This window comes from Chionomys nivalis, chromosome 10 (genome assembly GCF_950005125.1).
Source record: "Chionomys nivalis chromosome 10, mChiNiv1.1, whole genome shotgun sequence".
Taxonomy (NCBI): Eukaryota; Metazoa; Chordata; class Mammalia; order Rodentia; family Cricetidae; genus Chionomys; species Chionomys nivalis.
Window position 1 is genome coordinate 25,684,343 of NC_080095.1, and position 14,865 is coordinate 25,699,207.

Below are 14,865 nucleotides of genomic sequence, written 5' to 3' on the forward strand. Positions count from 1 at the left end.
GCAGTGCTGTGGAATAATCCTCTTGTACACTGTAAAGATTGGCACTCTAATTGGTTTAATAAATGCTGACTGACCAGTAGCCTGGCAGGAAGAATAGATGGGGCAACCAAATTAAGGATGATGGGAAGGAGAAAGGCAGAGTCAGGAGATGCTAGCCATGCCCAAAGAGAGCAAGATAGGCATGCCATACTGAGAAAAGGTACTGATATGTAGCAGAGTGAAAATAAGGAATATGGGATAACTTAAAATGTAAGAGGTAGTTAGTAATAAGCCTGAGCTATTTTTGGAGCATTTATAAGTAATATTAAACCTCTGTGTGATAATTTGGGAAGTGGCTGCTGAATATTTGGGACCAAGCGACTCTGAGACAGGAAACTTCCAGGTACAGGGTGGGATAGAAAAGCATGTTTACAAAAATATTTTTCAAAAATACTTTAAAATCATAGAAGAAAATCTCCCTAACTTAAAGGAGATACATCCATTAATAAAAAATTCCTCGTGACACATGATAAGCAAACCACTAAGAAAGGATATAAAATGTTGGATAGGGAAAAGACCAAGTCATATATAAAAGAAGGCCTACCAGAATAACACCTCACTTCTCTGTAGAAACTGAAAACTGGAAGGGTCTGAATAGATGATCTACAAAATCTGAGAGATCTCAGATGCCAACCCCAGCTACTATATCCAGCAAAACTATCATTCACAATCAATGGAGAAAAAAACAACATTCCATAATAAAACCCAAATGTAAGCAAATTCTATCTACCAATCTAGATCTTCAGAAGGCACTAAAAGAAAAGCTTCTGTCTGAAGAGGTTAACTATACCCAATAAAACACAAGAAATAAATAATCCCAAAACAGTAATCAAATGAGGGAGAAAAAACCCACACCATAACAACAAAATAACAAAGTTTAATAAACACTGCACAATAGTTCTCAACACTAATGTTCTCAATTCATTAATAAAAAGACACAGACTAACAGATATGACTTGAAAGCAGAAGCCATTTTTTATGATGCATCCAAGAAACACATCTCACTATCAAGAATAGGAGTTAACTCAAGAAAAAAGAATGGAAAAGGGTAGCAGGCAGGTGTATTATCATACAAAATATACTTCAAACTGAAACTAATCAGAAGAGATAATGAAGGACACTACATACTCACCAAAGGAAAAAAATACACCGAGATGATATGGCAATTCTAAACATTTATTCAGAAAACACAATGGTACCCAATTAATTAAAGAAACCCTACAACAGTTAGAATCGCATACTGACACCACACAGTGATAGTGGGTGACGTCAATACCCCATTCTCACCAATAGACAGGTCATCCAGACAAAACTAAACAGAAAAATGCTGGAGATAAATATAAATTAATGAACTTAACAGACATCTACAGCGAATTCCACCCAAACACCAAGAATATACTTTCTTCTCAGCATTGCATGGAACTTTTGTCAAAACTTGACCTTGGACTTGGATACAAAGCAAGTCTAAACAGATACAAGAAAAATGAAGTAACACAACGCATCCTATCTATCATGAATTAAAACTGGATATCAACAACAACAGAAAGCATACAAATTCAGGGATACTAACTCGCCACTGAATGAAAAATGGGTCAAGACAAATGCCAAGAAAGAAATAATGAAAACACAACGTACTCAAACAATGAAGGCAGGTATAAGAGACAAGTTCCTAGTACTATATGCCTACATTAAAAATTTGGAGAGACCTAATATTGGAAACTTAGTGGTACACCTGAAAGCTCCAGGATGACAAGGAAGGATTAACACTGCAAAAGAATAGGCAGCAAGAAATAATTAACCTCAGGATGGAAATATGTGAAACAGAAACAAACAGCAATAAAAACAAAACAAAAACAAATCTTGAAATGAAGAGTTGGTTCTCAGAGAAAGTAGAAGATTAAAAAATTATTAACCAAATTAATTAAAAGATTGAGAAAGAAGATCCAAATATATAGCATATATTGTTATGGGGAGGCAAAGGAAAACTAAAACAGGAGGATGAAATAGGGACAAAGATACAAGGGTGTTGTAATATCTGTGGCGGGGCTGCGTCCCGGGCACCCGGCCGCCCGCATGGCTAGCTTATGCCCCAAAATAATTACACGGAAACTGTATTCTTTTAAACACTGCCTGGCCCATTAGTTCCGGCCTCTTATTGGCTAGCTCTTACATATTGATCTAACCCATTTCTAATATTCTGTGTAGTACCATGAGCTGGCTTACCAGAGAGATCTTAACCTGCGTCTGTCTGGAGTGGGAGAATCATGGCGACTCCTCACTCGGCTTCTTTCTCCCAGCATTCTGTCTGTTTACTCCACCCACCTAAGGGCTGGCCTATAAATGGGCCAAGGCAGTTTCTTTATTAAATGAAAGTAACTTCTCCATCATTTCCCCTTTTTTTGTTTAAACAAAAAAGAAAGGCTTTAACTTTAACATAGTAAAATTACATATAACAAAATGGTTATAAAGCAAGAATTACAGTTACAATACTTATATCTATTTTATCTTATAACTAAGGAAAACTATAACTATAACTAACCATTCTTCAACTCCATCAAAGACTCCAGAAGGATATAATACTACCTAAGTAAACAAGAAATAAGAAAACTCTAGAAATGACAGAGACGTCTTGCTGCCTGGACAGTCACCCAAAGTTCCTCTGTACCGTTGGGGCATCCATCTTCGGCCTACAGGCCCATAGTTTTCAGCAGACATTTCCATGAAGCAGGAAAATTCCAAAGACAGTTCAGTCACTTTATGCTGTGTCCTGCAGAATGTCTCGCAGACTCTTTTATGAGTCAGGAACCCCGCCGCTAATATTACAACAGAGTGGCACCCAACGTGCTAATGAACTCCACGTAAAACCTGAGAGGGCTTAAAAAGGACACAGAGAGAATTTAAGACAGCTTTTTGCTGTTTGTGGATTGCGTGCCGCAAAGAAATTGTCCTGACTCAGCAACAGGAAAAAACTGGCTGTTTTAAAATGCCGGCTTTCTGGGCTGTGCCGCCATCGCGATCTCTGTCTGGCTCCTGCAGGAGACAGAGCTTTTGAATGGAGCATTTGGAGTAAAGTGCTACGATTTGTTTGATGGCAACTAGACTCACTGTGTGCCTAAAAGGAAGTCATTTTGTGCTGCGGCTCAGAGGCACAAGCAGCTCCACCACGCTACTGGTGCAATGTGCAAGGATCAGAGGCACGAGCGGCTCCGCCATGTTGGACTGGGCGGGGCAAGCAGGCAGTACCTGTTTTTGACCTAGGAATGTCACAGCTTAGATTCTTAAGTGCTTAGCGATTTAAAAGCACAAAACAAAGTGCTCCTGGATAGTAAAAAAATTAGATTCACAATAGAACTGATTCAGACACTGTTGGATGAATGTATGTAGGCTTGAGAGAGAGAAAAAATATATATATAAAGAATAAAGTTAATGTCTTAAAAAAAGGGTAAAGTCTTTAAAGAGACAGAGTACAGATAGTTATAGATTAAAAGAAATAAAGAAAAATAAGCCACGTAAAAATGGAAAATTCACAGAGAGTCTGGATTCTTTGTATTATTGTGTTTTCTTTAAAATTTTTGACTGTAAAGGAGCTAAATGCAGAGAGACATTTCATTATATGGGCTGCCAAGCTAAACCAGAATGGATACAAAGGTATTATGATTTCAGAATTTGGGACTAAGGATATGATGCTTTGGAGAGGGTCTTCTTTTGTTTTCACAGAGGATGCGACCCTATGGATTGCGTCTATCCCGATATGGTATGATAGACCACGCCCTCCTGAAAGGTTGCTGTGAACACCTTCAGAAAATTACTTCATTCAACTGCCGACTGAGATGACCCTGACACACAGGTTACACCATGAAAGATCTGAATACAGCGCCCCCATTCAGCAAGAAGCAGTTTGGAGAGAAAAAACTGCGCCCATATTCCCAAATATTATTTATAAATGTTCTTTTACATTTAAAGGGGGATATGATATAGATATGAATAATTTGCATTGGTATGATTTTAAGGTCAATTTTGTTATATGTTTATGTATTTCTGATCTTGATTAAGGTATTGTGATTGTGTAGTTCATTTAAAAATGTAATGTAAAATAGGAAATATAGGTTGTTAATGGATAATCATCAATAATAGTCAAGCTTGTAGTCATGTTAGTTAGATTTTCTAGATATATAGAGATATATTTCAATTAGATAGGCATTCTTCATATCTTTCAAAGACTGCAGAATATGGCATTTAATGTTTTAATAACTTAGGGCTTTTTATGAAAATGAGACACGTCTGCTCCTGGCAGCACCAATCTACTTCAAGAGGAAGATGGGCATCGAAGAGGCTCCTTATGGAGTTTGATAGCCATTTGGGCAAGAAACTGCTCTTGCCTGGACTGTTGCATAAACTGGACACAGAGAACTCGCAGAAAGAGGACTGTTGAACTTGCCTAAAGGTGAGATGGTCTTTCGGGGTTCCTGACTCATGAAAGAGTCTACGAGACATTCTGCAGGACACAGCAGAAAGTGACTAAACTGTCTTTGGAATTTCCTGCTTGATGAAAATGTCTGCTGGATACTATGGGCCTGTAGGCTGAAGATGGATGCCCCAACGGTACAAAAGAACTTTGGGTGACTGTCCAGGCAGCGAGATGTCTCTGTCATTTCTAGAGTTTGAAGTTTCTTATTTCTTGTTTGCTTAGGTAATATTATATCCTTCTGGAGTCTTTGATGGAGTTGAAGAATGGTTAGTTATAGTTATAGTTTTCCTTAGTTATGATAAAAGATAAAATAGATATAAATATTGTAACTGTAATTCTTGCTTGATAACTGTTTTGCTATATGTAATCTTACTATGTTAAAATGAAAGCCTTTTTTTGTTTAAACAGAAAAAGGGGAAATGATGGAGGAAGGTCATTGGTTAAATAATAAAGAAACTGCCTAGGTCCATTTATAGGCCAGCCCTTAGGTGGGTGGAGTAAACAGAGAGAATGCTGGGAGAAAGAAGCCGAGTCAGTGAGTCGCCATGATTCTCCCACTCCAGACAGACGCAGGTTAAGATCTTTCCTGGTAAGCCAGCTCATGGTACTACACAGAATATTAGAAATGGGTTAGATCAATATGTAAGAGCTAGCCAATAAGAGGCTGGAACTAATGGGCCAGGCAGTGATTAAAAGAATACAGTTTCCGTGTAATTATTTCGGGGCATAAGCTAGCCATGCGGGCGGCTGGGTGCTGGGGACGCAGTCCCGCCGCTCCTATTTCAACACAAGGGAAGGGGGTAAAAGAAAGGAAAATATACAAGGAATAATGAACATCAAAGGCTGTTTAAAAATAATATGGAAATCTACAGCTGTGTCTAAAATATATTCATAAATAAAAGGAATCACCAAATAATAATAAAGGCAATGCCCCAAGTAGATATCTTATGCCACCATGTTAAACCTCCAGTGCCAAAAATGGGTTACATCTTGTTGAATTGTTGGCTAAAGGGGTCCGTGGAAAGTCACAAACATCACAGGCTATTGCCAAGGGATTGGTTACTCTCCACAACCTGATGATAAGGCCCTTTGATGAAGACAACATTTAATGTATCTCATTGAACACAGAAAAGTCAAGCTGGTAGCTAGCTACAACTTCATGCCTACTGACTAGTATTTGTGGTGCTGGAAGGTACTCTGTAAGCATGCTACCAGAGTAGAAAGTTAATTATCAACCCAACTACAAATCCTGTGATCTACAGCAGTGATCTGTCTGCAAGACATACTGCGGCAATAGTGACACAAACATTATGGAAGAAATCAACCCCTTTCTTACTGGGCTTAAGGCCCATTCTGTGGGATTGAACTCACACCTGACTCTGCTAAGATGCTGAAGAACCTGAGACTACATATGCTATGGACCTAGGGGGAACCAATGCTATTATTCTGCTAAAGGATCACAGCAATAAAATGACTTTTAATGACTTCCTCTGTATAAGTGCTTCACTCAGCCCTCATCAGAGGTCCCTCTCACAGTAGATATGGGAACATGACACACACAGAGCCTGCTCAGGCAGGCTAGGTCTCATGCCCAGGAATAGTTCGCTAACACAGAGCAAACTCAATGGTATTTTTGTAGACTTTTTGTCTTATTTTGCTTTGTTTGGGTATTTTTTATTTTATTCATCTTTTGTTTGTATATTTTGGTTTCTGTTTTGTGTGTGAGAACATTGTGCATCGGTTGTTGGTTTATAGAGGTAACATAAAAAGTTGGAAGAATAAAATGCTGGGGAGGAAGAATTAGGGGGAGGAGAAACGTGATCAAAATATATTTTATGATTTTTTTTTCAATAAAAAGGAAAAACAATACAGGTTCTTGCTCTGTAGCTGAGGCTCTCCTCAAATTCATGATTCTCCTGTCTCAGAATCCCAAATAAACCAGCTGGTGGCATTGGGGTTTACTGCAGTGCTTCTTCCTCTGTTTACCTCTCTGTGTGCTGGAGATTGAACCCAGAGCCTTGTGCATGCTTGGCTTGACAAGGTGCAGGTTTGACAACTGGAGAAGTAATAGGAACCTAAAGTTTGACGTGACCTCCCACCCGATGACTTGCCTTCATCTGGCTTCTCTGCTTTCCCCTGTGGCCTGTCTATATCAGCCGTCTAGTCACAAAGACAAAGCAATCTTGTAAAACTCAACTGAGACCAGTTATTTTCTAGCAAAACCCTGTAATGGCTTCCCAGTAACTCAGAGTAAAACCTAAATTTTTCACTAAATTAAAAAGGTTTTAATTATGTGTAGTTATGTGTGTTCGTATGAATATAGGTGTCCTCAGAGAGCAGAGGAAATGAATTCCCTGGGGTTGGAGTTCCAGGCTGTTCTAAGTGACTGAGTTTGGTGATAGGAACTGAATTTGGGTCTCCTAGAAAAGTAGTATATATCTATCTAGTCCCAAACCTTATTAACATCTTATAATAATTAGAAATAAAGATGTCTTTTATCATATAGATTCGAAATCTCTTCTTTTATTTTTTCTTTTCTTTTTTGTTTTGTTTTGTTTGTTTGTTTGTTTGTTTGTTTTTTGGTTTTTTGAGACAGGTTTCTCTGTAGCTTTGGAGATTGTCCTGAAACTAGCTCTTGTAGACCAGGCTGGGTTTGAACTCACAGAGATCCACCTGCCTCTGCCTCCCACGTGCTGGGATTAAAGGCGTGTGCCACCACCACCTGGTTCAAATTCATTTTTATTAGGTAGGGCAAAAATGTCAAATTCTTTGAAAAGAATTGACACTAATTCTCACTACGCCCCTTTGGCTAGCTTGGAACTTGATATCTCTATCAGATTGGCTGGAAACTCACAATGATTTGCCTCTACCTCCTAAATGCTCGGATTAGAGGTGTTACGTCATCATTCCTGGCCTCTTAAAAAAAATTTAAAAATACATTTTAAATGTATTTTTAATTGGCACAAAAATCCTATTTTCTCTTACTTCTTCTGGCCACTGTTTAAAGCAAAATAAGTCTCACTGTGATGGATAATAAACACTAATAATAATAATAATATATGCGTGATTATTATGGTTTGGTTTTTTTGTTTTGTTTTTTTTTTGTTTGTTTGTTTGTTTGTTTTTGGTTTTTCGAGGCAGTTTTTCTCTGTAGCTTTGGTGCCTGTCCTGGAACTAGCTCTTGTAGACCAGGCTGGCCTCGAACTCCCAGAGATCCACCTTCCTCTGCCTCCTGAGTGCTGGAATTAAAGGCGTGCGCCACCACCGCCCGGCTAAGTGATTATTATGTTATAAACAACCTGCAACCTGAGTATCTAAAAATTTTGGTTAGTTGACAGTTGGACTAGAATTGGAGAGTAAGGATAGTCTTGTAATGGTAGCCTACATCCCTAGATATACAAGGCTTTCGGTTCAGTCTCCAATCACACACACACACACACACACACACACACACACACACACACTAAAACATAATATAAAAGAACATGAAGTCTTCCCAAATGCAATGTTTTGTAGCCATCAGAAACAGATTATACTTTTATACTTACCTTGTGTTGTAACTCATTCTAGCTGGTCATTGGTGGTGCACACCTTTAATCCCAGCACTTGGGAGGCAGAGGCAGGCAGACCTCTGTGAGTTTGAGAACAGCCCGGTCTACAAAAGCTAGTTCCAGGACAGGCTTCAAAGCTACAAAGTAAATCGTGTCTTACCTTGTGTTGTAATAGTAATGCGATAAAAATTGTTTTTAAAATGTGAAATAGAAAGAGAAGCAGATACGCATTGGCTCTCCTGATCTGATTCTATTCCAAAAGGTTCAACCATTTCTGTGAGAACCGAGGTCTGAAATCCGAAAGGACCTTTGGTATGTTCTAATAATTTTCTGATGATTCCAAGTCCATTTTTACTAAAAACAAACCAATAAACAAAAAACAGATATCCCAGTGGTTTAAATAAGCAGGCATATTAACATACAATCTACAAATAAAATATACCCATACTAGGATTGAAAATAGTAATATACCAACTACCAAATTACTACTTGACAAACAGTTGTTCAAAGATTTTAGTTGTTAACAAAATGACATATACAACATAAATTTTCGCACTTAAAATGAGCAGAGATTATCTATCATCTAACATATATCTATCTATCATCAATCTATTTATCATCTATATATCATCTTTTTAGTGCTGGGAATCAAACCTAGAACTCCATGCATGTTAGACAAATGTTCTACCTCTGATCCACACCCCAGCCTATGAGTATTTTTAAATGTCACAGTTCAGCAAAGATGATACTTAAATGGAAATAGGCGCACATTGGTTACACCTATGCTTGTAAATTAAGACAAGTTTCCTAAAAAGCAATTTAACACTTCACATTTAAATGAAAAAAAAAGAAAAATAAGGTCATGACTGCTCCTAGGTATGGTGGATATTTACTCTCTATAAGAGAGAGAGAATAATCAGAGGCATCTGGAAAGGTTCAGTGCAAAGAGCTTCTGGTTGTAAGGGGCTTTGGGAGTGCACAGCAGTGACAACTAGTATTTAACAAGTTCTCACATCAGACATATAATTCCTGTTGGTAAATCCCACTTGGCAAAGCTGTGGGGTTAATAGCTGCAAATGACTGGTTGTTTCTGTCCACAACTTTCTCAGGCGTCACTACTATATCTCCCTAATAAGAACTGTAGGGTTCTTTCTTCCCTTTGGTGGTGTGTTTTACACTTATTGGGCACACATATAGCTGTGATGGTCAGGAAGATAATTTCCACTTAACTGTATAATTTTGATGATAGAAATAATACTAGGATATTTTACATTGCTCAGACGGACATATAATTCTCAGTCACAAAGACAGCCTTTACAGAGACAGCTAATTTTGGACTCCAGAACAAACTCAAAGCAGTCTTGTTGCCCCTGAAGATGAATATCTGGTTGTCCTAGAGCCAAAACACGAGGTCATTTTCCCAGGTGTTTTACTGATTCAAGGTCAGGACAGCAGCAACTTTAGCAGACATAACATTTTTGTACATAGTCACAGGCTCAGGCTCAAGGTTCAGCCAATTGTTTACTGTCTGGGAACTCTCACCAGCAAAGAGCTATGTGTAGAGCCAAGAGTGACTCACTGGCTGGTCAATGTGCCATCTTTAGCCTAAGAGAAACTACATGACTTATCTTGTGTTACAAGAATGGGTCAAGCCCTGAAAATGTAACATGTAATTGTCCAGAGTTTGACTGTGAGGAAAGGCATAGCGGTGTAGAGGAAGAAATCATGTCAAATTATGTAGGGAATGGCAGGAAAAGGGGCTGTGCAGAATGTGAATGAGGGTGTGAGTGCTGAGAAGGACATGCAAGAAGAAACGTGAAGGTGTGTAACTACGCGGAGAATGTATAAAGATTGTAGCTGTGGGGAGGCAAGGAAGATGAAGCTGTAAAAAAAGAAATGTAGAAGAGACATGTATGAAAAAGAAAGATGTGTAACCATGTAAAAGATGAGTGAGAGAGAGATGTATATGTGTAAATGTGTGTGTGTGTGTGTGTGTGTGTGTGTGTAGAGTATGGCTGTGTGGAGATATGTGGGACAGAGAAATTCTCAGAAAGATTTTTTTCAAGATGAAGTAAAGAGAAAGTCACCATTAGAAAGGGTGTATTTATCTCCCTGTAGATAGAGAAGTTTAGTTCTCATTGCACTGGTAGATTTTTTTGCATATCCTGGTGCTGATTGGAAGCTGAAGCCCCAGTTAGCCATAGTCCAGACTAAAGAAAGCCATAAAATGAGAGAGTGGGAGCAAGAAGAGAATAAAGAAGAAACAAACAAACTAAGGTAGAGAGGTTTTACAATCCCAGCACTGAGGAGATGGGTTCAGACACACACACACACACACACACACACACGGTGGTGGTGGGGGGTGGCAAGTAAACCCAGAAAGAGCAACATGGCACACATCATCAGGGAACTGGAAATTAAAAAATTAAAATAACAAAACCCTAAAGACTAACACTGTCAAATGTTGGTAAGAATATATGAAAGACATTTTAATTTATTGCTAGTGGGAATGTAAAAAGGCATGGGGAGTTAGGCAGTTCTTTTTCACCTCAAATATATTCTTACCATATACAATATTCCTGATTTTCACCCTTCCTCCATCCCAGTCGTCATGGAAGCAGGGAAGTAGATATCTTAATTAAGGGAGCCATTTTAGGGTTGGCAAGAGACGTGACTCTAGAGGGGTTCCAGGTGTCCAAGGAGATGTCCCCAGCTTGTTCCTTGGGCAGCTGAGGAGAGGGCGCCTGAACTGGCCCTATCCCATAGCCATACTGATGAATATCTTGCATATCACCATAGAATCTTCATCTGGCGATGGATGGAGATAGAGACAGAGACCCACATTGGAGCACTGGACTGAGCTCCCAAGGCCCAAATGAGGAGCAGAAGGAGAGAGAACATGAGCAAGGAAGTCAGGACCACGAGGGGTTGGTCCACTCACTGAGACGGCAGGGCTGATCTAATGGGAGCTCACCAAGGCCAGCTGGACTGGGACTGAATGAGCATATCATCAAACCGGACTCTCTGAACGTGGCTGTCAATGAGGGCTGACTGAGAAACCAAGAACAATGGCACTGGGTTTTGATCCTACTGCACGTACTGGCTTTGTGGGAGCCTAGTCTGTTTGGATGCTCACCTTCCTAGACATGGATGAAGGGGGCAGGACCTTGGAGTTCCCACAGGGCAGAGAACCCTGACTTCTCATTGGACTAGAGAGGGAGGGGGAGGGAAGAGGGGGGGAAAGGGAGGGAAATGGGAGAAGGGGAGGAAGTGGAAATTTTTAATTAAAAAATAAATAAAATGAAAAGATATAAGGAAAACATTCCTGATTTTTTTTTTTTTTTTTGGTTTTTCGAGACAGGGTTTCTCTGTGGTTTTGGAGCCTGTCCTGGAACTAGCTCTTGTAGACCAGGCTGGTCTCGAACTCACAGAGATCCGCCTGCCTCTGCCTCCCGAGTGCTGGGATTAAAGGCGTGCGCCACCTTAAATATTCCTGATTTTTATCTAAGCGAACTGAAAAGATGTGTCTACACCAAAACCTGTGCGTAGAGACTTCTAGCATTGTGTTCATTGGGAGCAGCGGCAAAGTCTTTCAGTTGATGGATAGGTTGGGGCTGGGGAGATGCTTGGCATTTAAGAACACTGACTATTCTTCCAAAAGACATAATTTGGTTCCCAACACCCACATGACAGCTTACACCCATGTGTAACTCCAATGCCTAAAAATCCAATATCCCCTTCTGGCCATGAGCACTGCATACACATAGTGCACAGGTAGATGCATGTGTTGGCCAAACACCCACACATAAAACAATAAAAATAATTTAAAACAATGGATGAATGCTTATATAAACTGTGTTTCAAACAGTCAGTAGAATACTATTTATCACTAAATAATTATCAAGTCATTAGAAGATAATGGGTATCTTTTTAATTTTTTGAAATTAAAATATAATTAAATCACTTCCCACTTTCTTTTTCTCCCTCTAATTCCTCCAATATCAGCTCCTCCCTTATCCTGCTTCCTTTCAAATTCATTAACTCTTTTCCTCTAATTGTATATATAGTGTGCATATATATATATATATATATATATATATATATATATATATATATATATATATATATATACTCTGCTTAGGTTTAGTCCATTTAGTATGAACGTAATTTCAGGGCTGACAACCTGATATTGGCTAACCAATTAAAGGTTAATGCCTGAGGAAGACTACTTTTTCCCACTCCCAGCACTCCTCAGCTGCCTCAAGTTGGGACCCTATGAAATTTCCCCCTCCTATGTTAGCATACCCAGTGATGTATTAACTGTTCAGGTCTTGTTTAAGCAGGATAATAGGAATCTTATAGGAATGCTTAGAGAAGAAGAAGCAAATTAATTTGAAAAGACTGTGTAACTCCAGATGTGTGGCATTCTAGAAAAGGCAAAATGAAGGTGGCAACAACAACAGCAACAAAAAGGTTGCCAGGAGCTGTGGAGGCAAAGGTTACTAGATGAGACACAGAGGAATTTTAGTACACTGCCCTGGATAATGTTCCTGAACACTATAAAGTATCATCACTCATATTGGTTTAAAATCACTGATTGGTCAGTTAGCCAGGCAGGAAGTATAGGTGGGACAACTAGACTAAGAGAATTCTGGAAAGAAGGAAGGCAGGGGCATAGTCCCAACCATATGCAGAGGAAGCAAGATGAAAATGCCTCACTGGGAAAGGTAGCAAGCCACATGGTTAAATATAGACAAGGATTATGGGTTAATTTAAGTTGTAAGAGCTAGTTAATAATAAGCCTGACCTAAAAGACCGAATAGTTTACAATTAATATAAGCCTCTGTGCATTTCTTTGGGACTGAATGGCTTCGGGACAGAGCCGGACAGAAACTTCCATCTAGAAATGGTGCCCAAACGTTTTACAAGAATTTCAGATGCTTGACAGACAATAACAGAGTAAAGCATGACTTCTTGGTAACTGTCTTTTTTTCTAGTAGGCTCTGTTTGCTGGTGAGAAGCAGAGGTGTGTCTCCTTTAAGAGAGGCTTCCTATCAGTATGGTGGTTTCTCAGAAAATTAGAAATGAACCTACCTCAGGACTCAGCAATACACTCTAGGGCATATACCCAAAGGATGATCATACCACAAGGACATGTGCTCAACTATATTAATAGAAGAATTAATAGCCAGAATCAGGAAGCAACCTAGATGCCCCTCAAGCAAAAAATGGATTAAAAAATGTGGTACATTTACACAATGGAGTACTACTTAGTGGTTAAAAAAAAAAGGCATTTTGAAATTTGCATGCAAATGGATGAAACAAGAAAAAACACCCAGAGTGAGGTAACCCAGACTCAGAAAGATGAACATGGTATGTACTCACTCATAAGTGTATACTAGCTGTAAAGCAAAGGATAACAAGCATAGAGTCCATGAGCCTAGAGAAGCTAAGTAACAAGGTGAAACCTAAGAAAAACATATACAGATCTACCTGAAAAAGGAAATAGTCAAGGTCACCTGACAAAATTGGGAGCATAGGGGTCGGGGAGAAGGGAGAGCAGAAGGGGAAGAGGAGGGAAGAAGGGAAGGAGGAGAAGTTGAGGGAATGGATGGAGGAAGGACTAGATGAGAGCAAGAAAAGAGATATCTTGATTGAGGGAGCCATTGTGGAGTTAGGAAGAAACCTGGCACTAGAGAATTCCCAGGAATCTACAAGAATGACCCCAGCCAAGACCCTAAGTAATAGAGGAGGGGATGCCCAAACTGACCTTACCCTGTACTCAGACTGATGAATATTTTACTTTATTTACTTTTTTATTGATTTTTTTTTAGCTATACACTTTTCTCTGCTCCCCTCCCTGACTATACTCTCCCCTTCAGTCATCTCCCATGGTCCCCATGCTCATTTTCCTCAGGAAATCTTGTCTTTTACTACTTCCTATGTAGATTAGATCTATGTATGTCTCTCTTAGGGTTCTCATTGTTGTCTAGGTTCTCTGGGATTGTGATTTGTGGCCTGGTTTTCTTTGTTTTATGTTTTAAAACCACTTATGAGTGAGTACATATGATAATTGTCTTTCTGGGTCTTGATTACCTCACTCAATATGATGTTTTCTAGATCCATCCATTTGTCTGCAAATTTCAAGAGGTTATTTTTCTCTGCTGTGTAGTACTCCATTGTGTAAATGTATCACATTTTCCTTATCCATTCTTTGGTCAAAGGGCATTTAGGTTCTTTCCAGGTTCTGGCTATGACAAACAATGCTGCTATGAACATAGTTGAGCACATGTCTTTGTGGCACAATTGAGCATCCTTTGTATATATACCCGAACATGGTATTACTGGGTCTTGAGGAAGGTTGTTTCCTAATTTTCTGAGAAATCACCACACTGACATCCAAAGGGGCTGTACCAGCTTGCACTCCCACCAGCAATGCAGGAGTGTTCCCTTTACCTCACAATGTCTCCAGCATAAGGTGTCCTCAGTGTTTTTTATCTTGGCCACTCTTTCAGGGGTAAGATGGAATCTCAGAGTTGTTTTGATTTGTATTTCTCTGATAACTAAGGATGTTGAGCACTTCCTTAAGTGTCTTTTAGTCATTTTAGATTCCTCTGTTAAGAGTTCTCTGCTTAGGTCCGTACCCCATTTTTTAATGGACTGTTTGTTCTTTTAAAGTCAATCTCTTGAGTTCTTTGTATATTTTGGAGATCAGACCTCTGTCTGATATGGGGTTGGTGAAGATCTCTTCCCAATCGGTAGGCTGCATTTTTGACTTGTTGACCATGTCCTTTGCTTTACAGAAGC

The 14,865-nt window shown here is 39.3% G+C and overlaps 1 protein-coding gene across 1 annotated transcript in view; it reads right to left on the minus strand.

The window, feature by feature from the left end:
• The window catches only part of Catsperb (cation channel sperm associated auxiliary subunit beta), a 176,294-nt gene that overhangs the window by 37,180 nt on the left and 124,249 nt on the right, over positions 1-14,865 (minus strand). Inside the window, exon 17 of the mRNA XM_057782160.1 lies at positions 8,219-8,412. Within this exon, the coding sequence (XP_057638143.1) occupies positions 8,219-8,412 (194 nt within the window). The remainder of the gene's footprint in view (positions 1-8,218; positions 8,413-14,865) is intronic.